At 43.7% G+C, this 23,219-nt stretch overlaps 1 protein-coding gene across 2 annotated transcripts; it reads left to right on the top strand.

Moving 5' to 3' along the window:
* Positions 1–4,112: 4,112 nt before the first annotated feature.
* Positions 4,113–20,580, top strand: PHYH (phytanoyl-CoA 2-hydroxylase). 2 transcript variants are annotated; one of them, XM_049624607.1, is made up of 9 exons: positions 4,113–4,403; positions 5,832–5,890; positions 7,436–7,546; positions 7,889–8,057; positions 10,903–10,984; positions 13,077–13,258; positions 15,200–15,349; positions 17,463–17,597; positions 20,263–20,580. In XM_049624607.1, the coding sequence occupies exons 1-9, from the start codon at positions 4,329–4,331 to the stop codon at positions 20,314–20,316; spliced, it is 1,017 nt and encodes a 338-aa protein (XP_049480564.1). In that variant the 5' UTR covers positions 4,113–4,328; the 3' UTR covers positions 20,317–20,580. The 2 variants fall into 2 exon arrangements, with proteins under 2 accessions (XP_049480564.1, XP_049480565.1); XM_049624608.1 differs by lacking the exon at positions 15,200–15,349 and having other exon boundaries at positions 4,115–4,403.
* Positions 20,581–23,219: the final 2,639 nt, after the last annotated feature.

Below are 23,219 nucleotides of genomic sequence, written 5' to 3'. Positions count from 1 at the left end.
GGGTCTAAGAAGCTTCCAGATAAGGATCAACTGGTGGATGCCCCACATGGCGATCACTGGCCAACTTGAGAAGAGCAGTTTCAGTGGAATGAGGAGGGTAAAAGATGGATGGGCTTCCAAAGAAAATGAGAGCAGAAAAACCAGAGACAGTGAATTTATACAATTTTTTCAAGTTTTGCTGCAAAAAGAATGGAGAAATGGATGGGTGGGAATTGGAAGAAGTTGGACTTACAAGGGAGCTTTGTAATCTAGGGAGACAGCGGCATAGGCATCTGCTGATGGGAGGGGGGGACGGCGGGAGACCCAACAAGGTGGAGAGGGAGAGGAGAATCGCTGGAACAAGGTTCTGGAATTGTCAAGACAGGAGATGGAAGTAGGGCACAAGGGGAGAGCTGGCTTTTGCTGGAGTGCTGGACTGCCCTACTGTAGCCGGGAAAACTGAGTATGGGCGGATTTGCAGGCGGATGGCCAATGAGCTGGCTTCTGTTTGGTGCACGAATGCATCTGATGAACTTTAAAACTTGCTACTAAACCACTGGCCACGATCATCTATTCTCAGAAGGAACGGCATTTTGAATCTGGGATTGATTGCAATTTCTCATTCATATAATGGAATTGTTGTAAGTGTGCACAACCCTTGAACAATTTAATTCAAGGTTCTCAGGTCAGACTATTTTTTCTTAGCTGTTCCACTGTGGCTATTATTAAAAATCATTTTAACTTCTTATACATTTGGAGGAAACTATTCCTTAGGTGGTTTTGAAAATCGTTGTGTCTCAACATTTGTCTTTAAGTTTACTTTCAATGTTTGAGTAAACCAAGCACATTGTTTGAAGGGGAGGGAAAAAGTTAATTTTGAAATAATCTTCAAAATTCTAACTTTAACAAGAAATGAATAAATGCCAAACGCTGAAGGAGAAAGAAATTATTCTTGTGATAATGTTTGTGCTCCATTAATGTTCCATTTCAATCATTCCAAGATATTTTTATTTTAATAACACAACTGTTAAAGATGCCTACTTAGGGAATTTCCAAATAATCCAAATTGCTGTTTTTTAAAGTTTACTTATTTATTTTGAGGGGAGGGGGGAGGAAGGTCAGAGAGAGAGAGAGAGAGAAAAAGAATCCCAAGCAGGCTCTGTGCTGCCAGTGTAGAACCCAATGCAGGGCTCAAGCCCACAAACAGTGAGATCACGACCTGAGCCAAAATCAAGAGTTGGAGACTTAACCAACTGAGCCACCCAGGTACCCCCGAACTGCTATTTCTAAAAACTAGTAACATTCATCAAATTACCTCTTTACTTAAGGAGAAATTATTGTTTAATTCTCCATGGGATCTTAAATGAAAAATTTTAAACCCAGCATCCTCTAATTTTAAAAAAGGCAGATAACAAGTGGAAACATTCAAGGATTTCCTTCATCTCTTTTAACAACCATAAACTTTATTTTTTTTAATGTTTACTTATTTTTGAGAGAGAGAGAGAGAGAGACGAAGTACGAGTAGGGGAGGGGCAGAGAGAGAGGGAGACACAGAATCCGAAGCAGGCTCCAGTCTCCGAACTGTCAGCACAGAGCCCAACACGGGGCTCGAACTCATGGACCGTGAGATCATGACCTGATCCCAAGTCGGATGCTTAACCCACTGAGACCCTCAGGCGCCCCAACAACCATAAACTTTAAACGCATCTGTTGTGAATGCCTTTATAAAAAATGTTTTTAATGTTTATATCTGAAGGAGAGAGATACTAGGCATGAATGGGGAGGGGCAGAGAAAGAGGGAGTCACAGAATCCGAAGCAGGCTCCAGGCTCTAAGCTGTTAGCACAGAGCCCGATGCAGGGGCTCAAACTCACAAACCACGAGATCATGACCTGAGCCAAAGGCCTATGCCCAACCAACTGAGCCACCCCTATTGTGAATGCCTTAGGGTAGGGCAGGGAATTTCACACACTTTTAAAACGAAGGTATTTTGGGAGACCATTAAAACTACAGGTGTAGATACAGTCACCTCACTGTATTTCCCAATGGTCAGGAAAGCCAGTAACTTTCAGGGCCTGTGAAGGTAAAGGTCTTGACCTGTAAATAATCTGTGTTGGGGTGAACTTAATTTCCATGTTCCTCCTCCTAGCAGTGCCCACTGTCCTCCAGGCGAGGGCAGTAAGGAGACACCTATTCACCCATGCGCATTCTGATAGTTTTTCTCTGAAGCAGAGAGAGATTCTCTTTCCCATACCTGCCAAAGGCCAGATACTTAATTTTAAACTATGATAAACATAAGTGCCTCTCCTGAAAACTCTTGGCAATCTAATCGACGATTTCAGGGTCAGGTTCCAGCCATGTGATGATCAATTTGTGGGGGATGAGGTTAAGAGCTAATGAGGGAAAGCCAAAGACATTTCTGTTAGCCTAAAAAATTTGGGAGTCTTGGTAAGAAGGAATCATGGAAAAAGAATAGAGAACCCAAAGATAAAGGCCAACGGGCAAGCCTTGCTCTGGATGCTTTCTCCTCCCTACCTGAGAGGAAACAGGCCACAGCTGATAATTCTGAGTCCTGACCTGCTTTTCTCCCAGAGTATGGCAGATTCACCACATTATATAAAGACATCACTTAAGAAATGATAACATGTTGGTGTACCTGGGTGGCTCAGTCAGTTGAACGTCTGGCTCTTGGTTTTGACTCAGGTCATGATCTCGCAGTTCGTGAGTTTGAGCCTGGTGTTGGGCTCCATGCTGATGGTGCAGGGCCTGCTTGGGTTTCTCTCTCTCTCCCTCCTTCTCGCTCAGTCTCTCTCTCTCTCACTCTAAATAAATAAATAAATAAATAAAATGACATGTTTATAAGGTGAGATGTTCTGGAAGTAACTATTTAAGACAAAGAAACAATGAGAAAAATGAGGGAGAAGAAAAACAATGAGATGCTATGTCAACCATCTGCAGAGTGTGGATGGAAAAGATCTTACAGAATTTCTAGTTCTTATGGCCATTATGGAAAACAGCATGGAATTTCCTCAAAAACAATTGAAAATAGAAGTAGCATACAATCCAGCAATCCTCTGGGTATAGATCCAAAGGAACTGAAATGAGATCTGGAAGAGACATCTGCACTTTAATGTTCAATGCAGGGCTCTTCCCCATAGCCAAGATAGGGAAACAACCTACGTGTCTGTCAACAAATGAATGGGTGAAGAAAATGTGGTCTATATGTACAATGGAACAGGATCCAGCCTTAATAAGGAAGGGCATCCTGCCATTGTAACAACATGGGTGCAGCTTAAGGGAATTATGCTAAGTGAACTAAGCCAGTCGCAGAAGGACTAATACTACATGATACCACTTCTAGGAGGAGTTTAAGAGTCAGACTCATAGAAGCAGAGAGAATGGTGGTTACCAGCAGTTACGGAAGGGGTACGGAGAGGTGATGGTTTAAGGTACAAAGTTTCGGTGATGCTACCTAAATAGTTCTGGAGACCTACAATACAGCACAGTGTCTATAGCTAACAATGCTGAGTTACATACTTCGGATTTGCTTAGATCTCATGTTGTGTTCTTAGGACAAACACCCAACATACTGAGGTAAAGAGTGTGGGAGGGAACTTTGAGAGGTAATGGATGTTTATGACCTTGATGATGGTGGCGGTATCATGGGGACTTATCCCCAAAGTAATTGAATAAGAAAGGAAGAAAGAAAGAAAGAAAAGAAAGAAAGAAAGAAAGAAAGAGAAAAGTGAAAGAACAGAAGGAAGGAAGGGAGGGAGAAGGGAAGAAAAGAGAATTTCTAGTTTTTCAGGAAATTTAAAATAATACTAAACTGTGCGGATCAAACATTTCATGGAGACATTTATTTCATTTACTTTTGTTCGTTTTTAACGAACAGCCAATATGTTTCTAGTATTTCAGATGGGATTCCCAATAAATTAAACACCTCTTTTGAACAGCACATATTACTTCTAGGGCTGAACATTTGAATTACTCCAGCAGCATAGTGAAAGGCATGGTCACGTGGAATGAGATAAAAACTCTGCAGTTGGGAATGTGGGTCATATTCTGGCTGATTTCTCATTGGGTGACCTTAACCCTCTGAGTTCTTCAAAACTAGCTTTCCGGCTGTGTGAGGCAGGGATGCTCTTTGTAATCGCTTAGAGGCAGGGTGTCCGGGCAGCGAGTCCGCACCCTACCGCAGCCCAGTGCGCGGAGCCGGGCGGTTAGGTGCTTCTCCGCGGAGGCGGTGCAGGGGAGGAGGCGCTTCTCGGGAGTCGTACCCGGTGATCGACGGGCCCGCCTCCTTGGGACGGGACCGAGGCCCGGCTCACTAGTCCGCTCGCCGGAGCCATGGAACAGACCCGCGCAGCCTTACGCTTGCGCACCGTGCTGGGACACCTCGGCCGAACCTCCGCCAGGGCCTACGTATCCTTTGGGCTGCGTGGGGCTCGGGCTGCAAGAGTGGTCACAGCTCTTCGGGGCGCCGGGGAGGGGCGGGGAAGGGCGAGATGATAGGGGAGCTGGGAGCTCCCGGCGGGGACCTGCTCGCTCGGCGGGAGCGTGACAGTGCCGACCTCTGTGGCTGATGTGGCGCCGCTCCGGCATTCTGGGCCCTCCCGGGGCCTCTTGTTTCCCTGCTTTGAGGGAGGGGAGGATGGAAGTCGTTACTGAAGGGCCTGCTTTCAACTACTTTGGCATTTTCTGCACTTGGCCGCTCGTGACCCGGCCGCCCAGAGCCCGAGAAATGCGAAGCACGGTCGCACGGTAAACGGAAGCGCAAAGCTTTCCGGAGCAGCCGAGACGGGCCGGCCGGGCAGGCAGGCAGGCAGCAGGGCCCTCTGGCGAGACACGCGGCCTCCGCAGGTGGAGGCCGGAGCTGCAGGCGCCCTTCGGCTTTCCCTCCCACCGGCGCGCAGGGAGTGTCCCCGGGCCCCGCAGGAGTCCACGCTGCCTCTCCAGATTTGACCTTCAGAAGTTCATCTCGGGGGCAAGGTGTGCGGCCGCCGGGGTCGGCTCCAGTAAGATGTCACTCTATGACACGTAAATCCGATTGCTTTATTAAAAGAAAAAAAAATTTTTAATGTCTATGCATGTTTGAGAGGCAGAGACAGAGCGCGAGTGGAGGAGGGGCAGAGAGAGGGAGACAAAATCCGAAGCAGGCTCCAGGCTCTGAGCTGTCAGCACAGAACCCGACACGGGGCTGGAACCCACGAAGTGCAAGATCACGACCTGAGTGGAAGTTGGGGGTTCAACCGACTGAGCCTCCCAGGGGCCCCCTCCAGGAGCTTTAGAGAATTGTTTTTCCTACTCCGATTCGGTGTTCTCATTCAGGGGGTAACTTTTGGAAGCGTGGAAAGACACTGCCTGGGATTTTTCTTTAAGGGACGTGATTGGACTTTGCTGTGTGCAGGATCCTGAAACCTTTCACACAAACGATTGTACTGGTTGTTTCATTTATTTTTACTACTGCTCTCCCGGCTGAGTTCCACCCAGTGATGTAGCAGAACCACCATAACCTTAAAATCCCGTCCATACACTAATAAAGGTGATTATCTCATTTCACAGGTGAGAAAACAAAGCTTGAGGCTAGGAGAAATTAAAACCCTTGAGGGGCGCCTGGGGGAGGGCTCAGTCCGTTAAGCCTCCGACTTGGGCTCAGGTCATGATCTCACTGTTCCTGAGTTTGAGCCCCACTTAGGGCTCTGTGCTGATGGCTGAGTCTGGAGCCTGCCTGGGAGTCTGTCTCCCTCTCTTTCTGCTCCTCCCCTGCTCATTCGCACTCTCTCTCTCTCTCTCTCAAAAATAAATAAACGTTAAAAAAATTAATTTTATTTGCCTTAATTCACATCCTAGACAGCTCACCCCACAACATGGGCTGTTTCTTCTACCAGTTTCCATCCTCCACAATTCCAGTAAGTAGAGCTAATTTTCATTTTTAACCATAAAATGTATTTAAAGCTTTTTCTAGTGGTAACTGAGATATAAAATACAATATATCATGTTGCCTGGTGAAAATTCATTATACAAATCCTCTGTTGCCGGGACCTGTTCTAATTAGAACTGTGGAAAATTGTGAAGACCTAATTCGGAAAAGAGAAAAAAAATGTCAGAAGTGTGTAATCTGTTTTGTTTTGTTTTCAAATTCAGGCATAGTGTACCTCATTTAAGTTAGCCTGTAGTCTGGTCATACTGCTATATTAGCTAGTATTTCTGGTTTAACTTAAATTACCTTTGTAGGGGGAAGTCATTGATCTCCATGGAATATTCTCATGGAGCCACTGTTCCGATCTAGAAAAATGGACTGGGTGATTTGAGTTTGTGCATATGCCATACATTTATTTGGATTTTTTGTCACTTTGATTTCCTCTGAGAATGTATGATCTAGACAATCTAAAATATAAAATCTATTGCATTCGTTTTCTACCTGAAAAACCATATATATTCATTACAGAACAAATTTTAAAATCAAAGAAACAAAAGGAATTTTAAAAAATCATCCACAATTCTGTTACATAAAGGCAACCACTTTTTTGTATTTCTTTGCATTTTTTTACAAGTAATAAAAGATTTGGTTTTATAGAAATCTAACCATATTTTATTATAATAAGCATTTCTATTATATGCCCTTCATTAAAAAAAAAATTAATGTTTATTTGTATTTGAGACAGAGAGACAGAGACAGAGACAGAATCTGAAGCAGGCTCCAGGTGCTGAGCTGTCAGCACAGAGCCCGATGTGGGGCTCGACCTGAAGAACCGTGAGATCATGACCTAAACCGAAGTCAGACACTCAACTGACTGAGCCACTCAGGCACCCCCCCTCTTCATTTTTAATGATTTAATGAATCATATCTCATTGAGTGGATATAATTAATTATTCTTCTATTTTTTTGGTGACAGTAGTTAATGCTTTGGATTTAAACCTTAAAAAAAAATTTTTTTTTAATGTTTATTTTTGAGACAGAGAGAAGGCAGAGCATGAGCGGGGGAGAGGCAGAGGGAGAGGGAGACACAGAATCTGAAACAGGCTCCAGGCTCTGAGCAGTCAGCACAGAGCCCGACGTGGGGCTCGAACTCGTCAACCACGAGCTCATGACCTGGGCTGAAGTCGGATGTTCAACTGACTGAGCCACCAAGGCACGCCTGGATTTAAACCTTTTTAAAAAATGTTCAGATTAGAGGCGCCTGGCTGGCTCAGCTGAAGAGCATATGACTCTTGATCTCAGGGTCATGAGTTTGAGCCCCACATTAGGTACAGAGATTACCAAGAAGATAAATATGCTTAATAAAAAACCCAAAGACTTGTTTTAAAAAAATGTTTAGATTATTTTCTTAGAGTAAATAAAAAAGAGAAATGCCAGGTGGAAGAGTATGAACATTTTTCAGGTTCTTGACACATCTTGTTGGGTTGGGATTTTAAATTGGACTTATTTGAGATTTTTTTTTTTCCCCCTTTAGGTATACTCTGGATAACGACGTTCTAAGCCTAGAACAGAGAAAATTTTATGAAGAAAATGGGTTTCTTGTCATTAAAAATTTGGTATCTGATGATGATATTACACGCTTTAGGTACAGTAAGTCTGTTATTTTACAGAAATATGTTATATGTATGCAACAGGAACCTGAGTAAGATTAGCGTGTCCGTGTTCAGATATTTTTTGGTGATTGGTTCGCTAGGAAGTGGTTAGGAGCGTGAGCTCTGGAGCCGGACTGGCTGGTTTAGTGAGGAGGCAAAGGCTTCTGGGTTGGCCATTTTCTCCTCCCTGTCCTCAGAACTACTCAGCCTGGGCCGGAGGTCAACCTGGCGCACAGAAACCACCCGCTCGGTCTTTGAGAAGCTTTCCACAGAATGGGCCAGGCAGGTGCTTGAAGCCTGCAGTGATGACGCCATCTGCCAATTTAATTTTCTAGGAACCAGTTTCAAAGGATCTGCAAAGAGGAAGTGAAACACCAAGGCATGATGATCATGAGAGACGTAAGCACTGAAAAATCGAAGTTCATTCCAAGTGAAGAGCTGATTACAAAGGTCCAGAATTTTCACCAGGATGAGGAGCTCTTCAGATACTGCACTCTCCCTGAGGTTCGAGACCCTCCTGCATTGTCTTTCTCTTTCAGTTAATAGCCCACCCGCATGCTTGCCTCTGCAGTTGCTGCTGTTTAATTTTTTTATAGAATGTATTTTGAATTATTTATGTATGTATGCATTTATTTATTTATTTATTTAGAGCAAGGAGGAGACAGAGTCCGAAGTAGACTCTAGACTCTGAGCTGTCGGGGCGCCTGGGTGGCTCAGTCGGTTAAGCCTCCGACTTCGGCTCAGGTCACAATCTCACGGTCTGTGAGTTTGAGCCTCGCGTCGGGCTCTGTGCTGACAGCTCAGAGCCTGGAGTCTGCTTCGGATTCTGTGTCTCCCTCTCTCTGACCCTCCCCTGTTCATGATCTGTCTGTCTCAAAAAAATAAACACTAATTAAAAAAAAAAAAAATTTAGATTCCACGCTGTCAGCACAGAGCCTGACGCAAAGTTCAAACCCACGAGCCCTGAGGCGAGCCCTGAGGTCATGACCCGAGCCGAAGTCGGACATTTAACCGACTGAGCCACCTAGGCGCCCCTGGAATTGCCGCTTGTACTTTATCTGGCCCCCTTCTCTGGTGGCTGCAGAGGAGTGGTTCTCCACCTGAGGCAGACATTTGTACCCGCAGCCAAGGTGGGTAGTGTGTCCCACCCACGGGTAGAGGCCAGGGAGCCTATAAAATAGCCCCCTCCCCCACAATAATGATATACCCAGCCCCAAGTGTCAGTACTGCCCCGAATAGAGAAACCCTGCTTTGGAGTCTGGTAATTATCCTTGGTTGAGAAGGGCAGGACCTCTGTGTTAGAGAGAGACCCTCTCACCCTTGATATGGGCATATCAACTGGAGTGACACCATGGAGGCTTTTCACTGTACATCCATTTATTTTGTTCTTTTTGTTTTGTGAGTCTGGTCCGTAGAGGTTTATGTTTAGATTTAAACTTGTCTTTTAAGAAAAATTGTTACTCGGGGCACCTGGGTGGCTCAGTCAGTTGAACATCAGACTTCAGCTCAGGTCATGATCTCAAGGTTTGTGAGTTCGAGCCCCCGTTGGGCTTCTTGGTCTCTCTCTCCTTCTCTCTCTCCACTCCTTCACTTGTGCTCTCTCTCTCTCTCTCTCAAAAATAAATAAACGTTAAAAAAATAATATTATTAATCAGGATAAGACACGAGTTAATTTAGGAGAATTATTGGCTAACTATATTGGACAGCTCTGTAAAGTACGACAGAAATGGTGACATGGCTCTTGAGTCACTGAGGTTTAGAAAACACTGGTCTGGGGCACCTGGCTGGCTCAGTCAGTACAGCATGTGACTCTTGATCTTGGGGTCATGGGTCCCAACCCCACATTGGGAGTAGAGATGACTTAAAAAAGAAAAAAGAAAATACAGGTCTAAAGGGGCAACTGGGTGGCTCAGTCGGTTGGGCGTCCAACTTCGGCTCAGGTCACGATCTCACAGCTCATGAGTTCGAGCCCCGCGTCGGGCTCTGTGCTGACAGCTCAGAGACTGGAGCCTGTTTGGGATTCTGTGTCTCCCTCTCTCTCTGCCCCTCCCCTGTTCACGCTCTGTCTCTCTCTTTCTCTCTCCTTCAAAAATAAATAAAAAAAAAAATTAAGGGAATACCAAAAAGTGACATGCTTTATAAAAAAAACAGGTATGAGGCCTGACTCCTAGGATTTGAGTGTTTCGTGCTCAAACTGCCAATATTCCTTATATGGGAGATGAAATGGTGAGAAAGTGCTGGAGTATGCTTCATTTTTTGGAGTCTGGCCGAGTTGGAGATTGAGCACTGTCACTTTCATTTAACTGGCACTGACACCTTGGCCGGTTTCTTAGCCTCAGGCTCACGCGTGTGGGGCTTTCACTTTAAAGGATGATTCATTCATGGGGCATTGCTTTCCAGGCCTTGTTGTGTGGTCCAAATGGGAGGCATAAAGTCCCTGGCGGGTAGGAGGCAAGCAGGGCTCTTCGTGCTGTTTGCCCCTCCCCAGGTGGGTTAGATGCAGGAGGCAGCGACTCAGCCTCCAGACCCCGGGCCTAATTCCGCCAGCCGTATCACGTGTTCTCCTCAGATGCATCCCAGGCACACGTGCCCGTGTCACTGTTTGTTTAACTTCGACCACCAGGATATAGACGAGGGCAGGGACCTGCTCATCTTGTTCCCCTCTGTGCCCCCATCTCCTGTCACTCTGTCTGGTTGTTAGCCCTCAGTAAGGAGCTGTGGGTTAGGAGGTGCTCTGATTGTGATGTGTCCCCCAGTTCCTGTCCTCCCCTTCCTTCCTCTGGGCTGTGCACGCGGCTGCACATGTGTTGGGACCTCTCATGGTCCCTCTGGTTTTTGTTTTTTTTTTTTAAGTAGACTCTCTGCCTAGTGTGGGGCTTGAACTCATGACCCTGAGATCAAGAGTCGCGTGTGCGACCGCCTGAGCCGGCAAGGTGCCCCTCATGGTCCCTGCTTATGAATAGTCTCGGTGAGGGGAAGAGGAAGCTCCCTTCTCACCAGACAACTCTGGACAGCTTCAGCTGAAAGGAGGGAACTCCTGTCCTTCTTCCCAATTGACACCTCAGAGAAACTCCTATCTTTTCTTGCAGAAAAAGTGGTTAAGTTTCCAATTGGCTTGAAAAAGCCTGTTTAATTCAGGCTTTTTCCCAACTGGCTCGAAAAAGCCTTTTTAAATTAATTGCAGATTTCCAGTTGTTGACCTTCTCATGTTTTGTTTGCAGTGTTGTGAAATCCCAAATGTTTTTTTTGAACTATTTGGCATCTTGGTTCTTCTCCAGATCATTATACTTTGTGCTGCTTGCCTGTGTATTCGATTTCTCGTGAAACTTTGTTCTCCTTTTTCTCTTAGATTCTGAAGTATGTGGAGTGCTTCACTGGACCCAATATTATGGTCGTGCACACCATGATGATAAACAAACCTCCAGATTCTGGTAAAGGGCTCTTGTTGAGAAAAAAAAAAGTTTCAAGCATTCTAACTATAGCTGTGCATATAACTGCTAAACTTTGATAAATGAATGAATAAGTACTTTTATTTTAAGTCTTAAAGTAGTTTATATTGTAATAATATTGACGTAGAATAGTGATTTCAGAGGTTAACTGTAGGGTTACTGGCTGGCTTCTCAAAAGTGTGGTTTAATAAACATGATGGCTCATAGACCATAGGCTCCTATTATTATAATCATGATCTCTGAGCTTTGTTACCCATTCTCACCTATGAGAGTGTAAATTCTGCTTTCCTGATGTGAAGACATAATTATTACTAACAAAACTAAAACTATTCTCATAAATCATATACTACAGTTGTTCTTAAAATTTCTTGCTAAAATGTAGCTTTTTATTTTATTAAAAAAATTTTTTTTTTAACATTTACTTATTTTTGAGAGACAGAGTGAGGCAGAGCATAAGCAGGGGAGGGGCAGAGAGACAGGGGAGACACAGAATCAGAAGCAGGCTCCAGGCTCTGAGCCATCAGCACAGAGCCTGACATGGGGCTCGAACTCACTGACTGCGAGATCATGACCTGAGCTGAAGTTGGGTGTTCAACCGACTGAGGCACTCAGGCGCCCCATAAAATGTAGCTTTTTAAAAAAGTTTTAATTTTAGGGGCGCCTGGCTGGCTCATTTGGTTAAGTGTCTGACTTCGGCTCAGATCATGATCTCCCAGTTTGTGAGTTTGAGCCCCACGAGGGGCTCTCTGCTGTCAGTGCATCCCCTACTTTAGATCTTCTGGCTCCCTCTCTCTCCCACCCCATCAAAAATAAACACTAATTTTTTTTTTTTTTTTTAGTTTATTTTAGAAAGAGAGCAAGCTGGGAAGAGGGGCAGAGGGGGGAGAGAGAGAGACAATCTCAAGCAGACTCTGTGCCTGCTTGACCCTGGGATCCCATGACCCTGGGATCATGATCTGAGCCAACATCAAGAGTCAGACGCTCAAATGCCTGAGCCACCCAGGTGTCCCTAAAATGTGGCTCCTAAGATCTCACTCCCAGAGAAACTGATTTGGAAAGTAGAACCCAGGAATCTGCATCTTTTTACGCCATCCCCAGAGTCTAATGCAGATGGCTCTTGGGCCATGCTGAGAAATTCTGCTATACCAGCAGTAATAAATTGGCCCTTCAAGATTCTTTATCCTTTTCTACTTTTTCTAAGGAAAAAGAGGCCAGGAGAAGTTTATGTGACAGGCCCGTAGCTTAACATCACCAAATCTCTCTCACCCTGAATGTCTTGCTTTAGAGAGATGGGGGTTGGGGGCGGGGGAACACCAGGTTCAAATTGCAAAGCAGGGAAAAATGTAAATGTGGTTCTTTGAGCTCTGGTTCTACCCAGAGACTGTATACCGACTGCTTCCAGTTCACTGAGGAACTTCTTGGAGGCCTCTTATTAATTTAGTTAATTGATATTTTTTACATTAGCCACTTCGAAGGCTTAATAGGGGACTTCAGATTTGGCCACTGTGTTCAATTAATCAAAAATCTTTTGGGGGTAGGCTCTGTGCCCAAACCAGAGTTACAAAGGAACAAAGCACAGTAGAATTGTGACATATGTAGGAATTGCTAGAAAGTGGTGTAAGTAATGGGGCGCTTGGGTGGCTCGGTTGGTTGGGCATCCACCTTCGGCTCAGGTCATGATCTCACTGTTCCTGGGTTCGAGCCCCGTGTCGGTCTCTGCGCGGACAGCTCAGAGCCTGGAACCTGCTTCAGATTCTGTATTTTCCTTTCTCTCTGTCCCTCCCCTGCTCATGCTCACACAAAAGTAAACATTAAAAAAATAAAATAAACAACATTTCAGACTTAAAAAAAAAAAAAGGAAAAATGGTGTAAGTAAGCACTCAGCTACCAGAAAATAGTACAGGATGTGGAGTCACCCTGTTGATTTGATAGTTCACTTTGGGGCTTATCTCTCCAGGCTGATTTTCTATAGTGTCGTTTCACTTGTTTGGTTTTTGCAGGGATAGGTCATTGTTCAGGCAAAGAAGAAGAATTCTGAGATTCAAGTATCTTTTAACAGTAGGTTCTGTTTCAGGCAAAAAGACAACCCGCCATCCTTTCCACCAAGATCTACACTATTTCCCCTTCAGACCTAGTAATAGGATTGTTGCTGCTTGGACGGCCATGGAGCAGGTCAACCGGAACAATGGCTGCCTGTCTGTGCTCCCAGGCACACACAAAGGCTGCCTGAAGCCACACAGTTATCCCCAGTGGGAGGTATGTCTGCTTAGAGGATGTATCTTAATTGGAAAATTTATTGTTTTGATTTCACGTCGGTATACATAAAGAGCTTTAACAATGAGATGGCATGTCCTTTCTTGGCAAAACTTTGTTTTAAGATTTGGAATTAGGATCAGGGAAAATTCAGAGGTGTCAGACAGAATAGTAATTTTTCTTTCAACAAGGGTTGGAAAGTTGATCAGCGTGGAGAACTTTGGTAGGCGCTGTATAGGATCTGAGATTATAAAGCCTAATTGAGAGGGAACACTTAAACACTTGCAACACCAGGTGCACATGTCTAGCACCAAGTAAGTCTTACACGCTGATTGATGGCTCTTACGGTAAAGAAGGGAGGGATCATCTCTTTCCCGTTGGAGAGACCAATGAAGACTCTGGGAAAGGCTGACTAGTATTCCATTGCATGGCCATTCCATGGTTCATTGACTCAGCTATTGATGATAGAGGACTACTAAAGTTTTTGAGCCCATGAATAGTGAAATCAAGTCAAATGGTGAAATCAAATTCAAGAATCATAATCCTGGGGCACCCGGGTGGCTTAGTCAGTTAAACATCTGACTCTTGATCTCAGCTTGATCTTGGGGTCATGAGTTAAAGTCCCGTGTTGGGATCCGTGCTGGACATGAAACCTGCTTTTAAAAAAAGTCATAATTTTGAGGTCTAGAGCAAGATACACTGGAGGTGAGGAGTCCAAAGGCAGAGAAACCGAAGAGACTATTGGTGTTTTAGGTATCAGGCAATAAGGTCTCGAACACCCATAATGATGGTCAGAATGAGAAGAGCATATGTTGTCAAGGCAGGAAGAGTGAATGTAGTTCTGTAGGAAGTCAAGAATGTGGCTTTAAGGCTTCTGTCTCAATTAGAATTCTTGCACTGAGCGTTAGTGCCAAGTGAAAACATTTGAGTCTGGATCCTGATACAAAATCTGAAATTGTGAGATTTATCAATTGAGTTGAGGTTTAGGGAAAGTTTGATGCAGACAATAGAAGTGGGCTGTGGCTGACTTAAGCCAGAGGGGGTGTTTTGGAGGGTTGCAGGCACATGCTGAGTCCGTGGAAAGGCTGGCTGGCTCTGGTGAGCAGGAGGGAAAGTGGGCGTCATTGCTCATTGGGAACAGTGAGGGCGGGGCACCTGGTGTGGGCAGTTGAACCTTGACTATCTCTGGTCCCTTCAATTCTCTGCTCAGAGTCAAAATGACTACAGTGCTTAGCTACTTAGCTTAGCTCACATATCTACCCTGGCCAGGAAAGAGGTCCCAACACAGTCCAGCAGGAAAGCTGTCCTTCCTCCAAAGAATGTGGAATAATCTTAGGAAGGGGGATAGGATGCTGTCCTCTCCCCATAACCAGTACTCAAAGCAATAACCAGCTTTGGAAATCGTTATAAAAAAAACCCCACAATGTGTTAATATACATTATTCTTTCTTTTCTCTGGATGTGTCCTGAGTGCTTTGTGAGCTGAGACAAATTGAACATTTTCTCCCTGCTGGTTTGGGAGAACAGTTAGTTTCTCAGAGTTACTCCTGAGTTTTAGAAGAATGATTTATGCAAAGTTCCAGGTTAGGAAACTGTCATGTTGGGAAAGAATGATTACAGATTCAGGCTGGAAAGGTGATCTCCTGTGTTAACTCTACAAAATGCAAAGTTGATGTAGATCTTCATGTACAATTTAGTAATGAAGGTAAGTGGAAATTTCACATTCTTTATTTGGTCCCCCAAATCCATGATATTAATATCAAAATGTGACTTTGAAAACCAGACATCTGAGAAGCTTTTGTATATTTATAATTTTTTAATAACCTATTTACCTCTTTCTCTTGGAAGAAGTTAGGAAACCTTTGCTTTTCCTGATGAGTCATTGATAGAGTTTTTAATTATTGGGTTCCACAAATACAGACTTGGGTTCTCTTCTGCATTCTAGGGGGGAGTTAACATAATGTACTATGGGATTCAGGGCTATGATGAAAATAGCCCCCGAGTTCACCTTGAGATGGAGAAGGGAGACACTGTTTTCTTTCATCCTTTGCTCATCCATGGATCTGGTTGGAACAAAAGTCAAGGCTACCGGAAGGTATGCGATAACATCCCTGTACTTTCCAAAGACGAATTGGTTAGAAACAAAAATGTCAAGATGTGTTAAAATTTATGAGGCTTGTGGCCTTTAACTAAACTGGACTTTAGTCTGGTTTATTTACCAGGAAATCTGTTTGCTACCTCATGCTTTTTTGCTCATATCAGTAAGAAGCCAAGTGACTTCAGGTCCCAATCCTACTGATACTGAATTATGAACATTCATAGAATCACTTCAGAAGAAGAGCTTACTTAGGAGCCCACAGCCTGTGCTTTTGGAGGCAAAAACAATGGCTGACATACTGAAATAATAAAATTTGGAATATAAATAGTTCATAGTAACCACGCAAGAGGAAAGTTCATAATAGCATTGTTATTGGGAAAAACATTATTGATTCTAAACAAAGGTTCTGAATTGGCTTCCCAGAAATCAGATTTAACAGCCATATTTTTCACCCCTTAGCCCCAGAATGTTTTAAACCTAATGATTTCATTGCTTACATTAAAATCTGACAACATTTCTCATGTTCCCAGATTTCTTGCTTCTTGAAAATTCAGCAGATCTGACAGTACTGTGGATTCACATTTCTCCCAGGATAACACGGGTCTCGATACTACATGTTGGGGCTTCTTTGGGGCTGAGGTCGTCTTCTGGTTTGTCACACCAACCCCTATTGTCTCCCTGAAGTCATGGGTCATCTTCTATTCATTCCTGTTTCTACCAGGGCCAGGATGAGGGTGAGGCAAGAAGAGAGTCTCCTCTGGGGCAAAATTTAAGGATGAGCGGAAGGGGCTAAAGAAACCCCTCCACAATCCAGTTAAATGATATTTAATGCAGCATTTAAAAAATCAAAACTAATGCAAAAATGTCCATGATGAAGACGATGCCAAAATTTTAAATAAGCACTAGATCAGGGGCACCTGGCTGACTCCCTCGGTGGAGCATGTAACTCTTGTTCTCAGGGTTGTGAGTTTGAGCCTCATGTTGGGTGTAGAGAATAGAGATTACTTAAAAAAATAAAATCTTTATTGTATTTTATTTATTATTTTTGTTTTCTTAAAAAATTTTAAATGTTTATTTTTGAGAGAGAGAGAGAGACAGAGTGGTAGCGGGGGAGGGGCAGAGAGAGAGGGAGACACAGATTCTGAAGCAGGCTTCTTGCTGTGGGCGCACAGCCTGACATGGGGCTTGATCCCATGAACCCTGAGATCATGACCTGAGCCGAGATCAAGAGTTGCACACTTAACCGAATGAGCCACCCAGGTGCCCCTTGAGTTCCAAGTTTATATCTTCATAACTTTTTCAAGAATGGGGAGAACCAAGTAACCTTCATTTTACCTTCAGAAGGAAACAAGATGGGTATCGTATGTGAATGCTCTTGGATTTCACATGTCCTTTTGATTTGCAAGGGGGTGGGGGGTTGTGTGTGTATTATTTTCCTTTACACGGTATTTTTGTGGTTTTTCTTTCATGATCTACAGCCATCACAGACTCAGCTGAGCAACTTCTGTGACCAAGTAACCCTGGAACACATTCCTTTTTTAGGACTTGAGGACACCCATTCTTTAGAAAAATCACATGCTAATACATTAAAGTCCCCTTTCCACATCAATTGTGTTCCCTGCCCATTTTGAGAACAAGAGTCACAGGTAGCTAAAAACCTCTTGTAGGGGCACTTGGGTGGTTTAGTTGGTTAAGCCAAGTTCAGCTCAGGGCAGTCTCACGGTTTGTGAGTTTGAGCCCTGCATCGGGCTCTCTGCTGTCAGCACAGAGCCCCCTTCAGATCCTTTGTCCCTCCTCTCTCTGCCTCTCCCCAGCTCATTTTCTCTCTTTGCCTCTCAAAATAAACAAATAAACTTTTAAAAAGTTTAAAAAAATAAAAAACAAAGATAAAACATAAAAACCTCTTGTAATTTCTCAGCCTTTAACTGTACCTGGGGAAGAAGATACTGAACCCTGAGGAGTCTAATACAGGACACCATGGAATAGCTTTCAATCTAGAAATCAGCTGCCGAGTGAAATAAATGACTTTCCTTCAGAAGTCTCCTTGTTTGGTTGCTGGTGTTCGTGGAATGTTTTTTTTCCCCAATATTAATCATTTCGCTTGGCATAGGCAATTTCCTGCCATTTCGCCAGTGCCGATTGCCACTACATTGATGTGAAAGGCACCAGTCAAGAAAGCTTTGAGAAGGATATCCTAGAGACACTGCATAAAGTATACGGATTTCCAGAAGATGCCAGCCTAAAGGTATGTTTGTTTGAGATGACAGGTAAAGACCCTTTTTTTCCCCGCCTCTTCTTCAGATGCTTACTAATTCTCATACCTGATTTCCTTTGGAAATAGAAAGTGCTTTGTTTAGAGGGCTTTGCTGAGATCTGCTAACAGTGATAGTGGAATTTCAGTTTGTTCTTGCTTCCCCAGTGGGGGGACCTGAGCCCATGTGCTTCTTTATGTCTTTGGTGTGCAGGCTGTCCTGTTCCAGGACTGACAGGTAGGAAAGGCAACATGAAACAGATCTGGAGGAGAGGAAATGACGGACCAAGGCTACCTGCTGAATGCACATAGGGAAAAGTGAACGGTCTGGAGGGAGTATCTACACTTAATGTAAATCCAGTAAGACTCCCAGAAAGCAATTCCCAAGCAGGTTTTTGTTTGGGTCAGTTGGCATCTGGAGTGTCATGAGGAGACAGCTTGGGTGAACAGACATCAAAAATCGCTGATGCTTATCGAGTGGGGGCATGAGACCGTATTTCATGTGCTTTCCAGATGAGTATACATCACTTGCAAATTATTCATTTTTAACTAGTAGACATTCAGTGCTGATGATGATCACTGGACAAATTTAAGTAAACATGTTTGCTTTCTAGACAAAGTACATTTTAGCCTCTGAACCAAGAGGCTGATCCTACTTTTAAATGTGCAGTAATCGTAAATGCGTGCATTTCCTATGGGGGTGACACGGCCCCCAAACAGACTGAGTGTAATGATAACCCCGGGCCTTCCAGTCCTGCAAAGACACCAATGCTAAGCTACCAACTGTGTCTCTGGGAGTCCAGAATCTGAAACTCCTTCTCCGTGTAAGAATCTTACTTCTCCCTCGGCCCTTGAAAAGGCACTAACTTCACATTTGGACATTGTAAGAAGTCTTGTCCTTCTCCCCTTTGTCCAGTCCTTAAAATGCTTTACAAAAAGGCATCATATTTTGAGGCGGGGCTTCCATGCAACACTTTGAGTTTTATTTTATTTTTTTAAAGTTAGCAAGTAACAGAAAAAAAATGTTTATTTTTAAAAAATTTTAAATAATTTTTAGTGACTTTTTAAAAAAGATTATTTATTTATTTTGGGAGAGAGAGACAGAAACTACGAGTTAGGGAGGGGCAGAGAGAGAGGGAGACTCTGAAGCAGGCTCCACACTGTCAGTGCCCATGTGGGGCTGGAACTCACTGTGAGATCATGGCCGGAGCTGAAATCAAGAGCCGGAGGCTTAACTGACCGAGCCCCATTTAGTTATTTATTTATTTTTGAGAAAGAGAGAGAGAGAGAGAGAGAGAGAGAGAGAGAGAGAGAATCCCAAGCAGGCTCCTCACTGTCAGCACAGAGCACAAGGCAGGGCCTGAACTCATGAACTGTGAGATCATGACCTGAGCTGAAAGCAAGAGTTGGAGGCTTAACCGACTGAGCCACCCAGGCACCCCTGCAACACTCTGAATTTTAAAGTAGAAACAAAAGCCTGTGTTATGTTTGAGGTTTGTCAGGGTTGTAATCAATGAATTGCCTCCTGTATTTATTTTAGTTCTTCTCTCAGATATAGTTTATCAGCTTTACTTAGAATAATGATATTAACTTCTGCCATATAGTTCTTTATGAGGAATAAGACCAGTTTCATATCCCTTTTCTTATTTTCTTCACCCAAAACCAGTGGAGCAGTCATTATGGCTCCATGCTCTTTTTGTTTGTTTGTTTTAATGTTCATTTATTTTTGAGAGGAAAAGAGAGAGAAAGCAAGCAGGGAGGGGCAGAGGGAGGGGGACAGAGCATCCCTAGCAGGCTCTGGGCTGACAGCAATGAATCTGATGTGGGGCTTGAACCCACAAAGTGCTAAATCATGACCTAAGCCAAAGTCAGATGCTCAACCAAGTGAGCCATCCAGGCGCCCCTGATTCCATGCTGTTTTTAAAAAAATTTTAATAAATGTTTATCTTTGGGAGAGAGAGACAGAAAGCAAGCAGGGGAGGAGCAGAGAGATTGGGAGACACAGATCTGAAGCAGGTTCCAGGGCTCGAACTCATGAACCACAAGATCATCACTTGAATCCAAGTCAGTTGCTCAACCAACTGAACCACCCAGGTGCCCCTGGCTCCATGCTGTTAATGAGAAAGTTAAAAGTCCAAGAGTTTGGCCTAACTGACCTGAAACAGAGCTGGATTTTGGACTCAGCTGAAATTCCAAAATCATTCTTCCCATCATACCTTGCTGTTTGCTCAAAAATAAGCAATAAGACGGAATTGTTTTATTAAGAACAAAGAAAAAAAAAACAAATAAAACCTGTAACTCATGACATTATTTTCACTTGGGAGCAGATCACTCTAAACGGGGCAGCACAGTGGGGCACATTGGGCATTGTGACCAAACACCGTGCTTACCCAGCTCATGATCCCTATAGCCAACAGGAGCACGAAATAACACAGGCTAGCCGTTTGGAGACTCTGCTCAGTTTCTTCAACACTGTGTGAGATGTTGGCAAGTAAATTATTTGGAGTCTTAGAATATGGTTTGTTTATTTATTAACTGATAGGACTGCTGTTACGGTTTTTTCTATGTGGCCATTTGTAAACGCTAGAAATCTACTTTGTCTTGTGCTGAACAGATTCTCAAGGTTCCATCAACTCATTGTATGTGGCTTTATTCCCAGGATATATACAGATTAAACGTACAGCTGGTGAAAGGAGAGAGGATCAACCTTTGAAGTAGCCGTTTGCTGGAGCTCTTTGAGAGAAAAGCAAAATGAATCAAGGTGCCTAAGGAAAATGTTTTATTAATGAGCTATTGTAGTCTTTTCCATCACTTGTTAATGAAATTGCAAAGCACGCATCAGGTACTTAGAGGCATATGGTTAATTCTGCACGCAGTGGTGTTGCTTTGACGGAGGAATGAACAGTAATGGTGACGTACTACTGTTTTAAGGAAAATTAACTGAGGGCTGCAACTAATAAAGGTGATTGATGTCTAATTTAAATGTGTTAAATCAGTTTCTTTCATTCAGTTAGCTCTTTGACCAGGCAGAAAGGAATGCTTTGAAACTCAGGGTATGCTGGCTTTTGTACACCCCACTTCTGGAAAACCCACCACCCACCAATTTCATGTCATGAGAGACTTAGTGAATTGACAACAATGTCTAACACAGGCACATTTAATGAAGAGCATCTTGGAGTAAAAATAAGGATGGATGTTTGTGCTTGGACACAGGATTCCTTCCATGACTTCTCCAACCCAACAAACTTCCTTAAAAACAAAAACAAAAACAAAACAAAACAAAACTAGGCTGGGGGCACCTGGGGGGCTCAAGTCAGTTGAGCATTGGACTCTCAATGTTGGCCCAGGTCATGATCTCATGGTTCATGAGTTTGAACCCCACACCAGGCTCCTTGCTGATGGTATGGAGCCTGCTTGTGAGTCTCTCTCCCTCCCTCCCTCCCTCTCTGCCCTTTCAGCACGCTCTCTCTCTCAAAATAAATAAAAAAGAAAAAATGAGGCTGGATCTTTCTAAGTCCTTTTCTCTATTCCTAAAGAATGAAGACAGAGGTAACTTCATCTGCTGTTTTTTTGAGTAAGACAGCTGAAAACCTTCAGCATTTATGAATGAAACCTACACTCTTTCAAGGTCCAGGGATTTTTAGATACTTTTGGTTTAAAGGATTTCGATGGGCATGAACTGGGGGGATTTATTTTAATAGAGTGCTGTATTTGTACAGCAGCTGAGGGCAGCAAGGAGATATAGTCCTTATTTTTAAAAATACCAGTTAGGATTTTGATAAGAAAAAGAGTCCTTTTCTTGTCATCCTGCCAAACACAAATTTTCCTAAACCTAGTTTCACTGTTTTTGTCAGTTTCTTTGTGAAGACACAGAGTTTAAGTTCAGTTCCAGCTGGAAACTGGAGAAGGCAAGACCATCGCTGACAGGGTTTAACAAAACTGGATTATGGAATAATTGGACATAAAATGTACATAATAAATGCCTGTGTAAACAGCATGTATGGAGCACTGTTCCACAAAAAACTTTTCAAACTCCTTTCACATTTAAAATAAACTTCAGTAGAACAACTAGACAGCACAATTTATTTCTCTTATGCAGTTTTTTAAAGTTTATTTATTTTGAGAGACAGAGAAAGAACATGATTGGGGGAGGGGCAGAGAGAGAGACTCCCAAGCAGGCTCTGTGCTGTCAGCACACAGCCCAACTTGGGGCTTGAACTCATGAACCATGAGATCATGACCTGAGCCGAGTCAGATGCTGAACTGACTGAGCCACCTGGGTGCCCCTTCCCTTGTGCATTTTCAAGTGAATGCCAAGTAGTCAGGACGCAATTCATTTCCTATTTTGTGTCCCTTTTGTCCACTGATTCATTTAACAAATATCCAGGCATCCATTCTGTGTAACAGATGTGGAAGAAAGACCACACCAGGGTGAGTTAGGACAGTTCATTTAGTGTGTGCTCCCACCTGGGAAAAGTGGGAGCACAAGTCGGCTGGGAAATGAAGAGCTGGGATAGGAATATCACCAGATCTTGGCAGAATGAGGAATAGCCTGGTTTCACAGAGGGTGTAAGGGGATGTACCCTGGACTGATGTTCATTTCACCAGAGACTAAGCTCAAAGGGCAGAAGGTGTTCAAAGTGTAGATCAAAACACGGGGCACCTGGGTGGCTCAGTTGGTTAAGCATCTGACTCTTGATCCTGGCTCAGGTCATGGTCTCACAGTTGGTGAGTTCAAGCCCTGTGTCGGGCTCTGTGTGGATGAGCCTACTTGGGATTCTGTCTCTCCTCTCTCTGCCCCTCCCCAACTATGTGCATTCTGTCTCTCTCAAAATAAATAAACTTAAAAAATCAAAAAAAAAAAAAAAAGCTGCAGACCAAAACAAACAAAAAATCCCCTTCTATGATGTGGGACTAGCAGCCTAGGAAGAACGGACCTTTGCCTTTGGTATCTGCTTGGAGCTCCTCATTCAAAAAAAAAAAAATTTTTTTTTAACATTTATTTACTATTGAGAGACAGAGCAGGAGAGGGGCAGAGAGAGGGGGAGACACAGAATCCGAAGCAGGCTCCAGGCTCCGAGCTGTCAGCACAGAGCCCAACGTGGGGCTCGAACTCACATGCAGTGAGATCATTACCTGAGTGGGAGTCAGACGCTTAACCACCTAAGCCACACAGGTGCCCCAAGGATTGTTCTATCTTTTTAGAGGCTTTCTGTGACTAATCTAAATGCTGGTCTCTTCTTAGTCCTACACATACCTTCTTCTATAAAGGTTATAGAAAAGATTTCAAATAGCTGTACATGGCTTGAATGTCTTGAGAGATGAAGCTTAGTTTTCCTTCTCATTCCTTGCATGCCTGACCCTCATGTAATTCTCAGCCTCAGGGATTTTAACAGAAACAGAATGTGATATCAAGTCCTAAACCCATTGAGGGGTGCTGATATGTGTCCTAGAAGGTAGGGGAAAAAGAGGGTGGGGACAAAGGTTTGTGCAGGGGTGATGTTTGAAATATGCAACAAGGGCACCATTAATTAGGCATCGTGCAGACAGGAATGTGGCACCTCTTGACAGTTTGTGAAGTTCCTGAGCAGTGGGCACCTCATCAGGCTCACTGGA

Source organism: Panthera uncia, chromosome B4, assembly GCF_023721935.1.
Source record: "Panthera uncia isolate 11264 chromosome B4, Puncia_PCG_1.0, whole genome shotgun sequence".
NCBI classification, from domain to species: Eukaryota; Metazoa; Chordata; class Mammalia; order Carnivora; family Felidae; genus Panthera; species Panthera uncia.
This window is presented reverse-complemented; position numbering and strand designations above follow the sequence as displayed.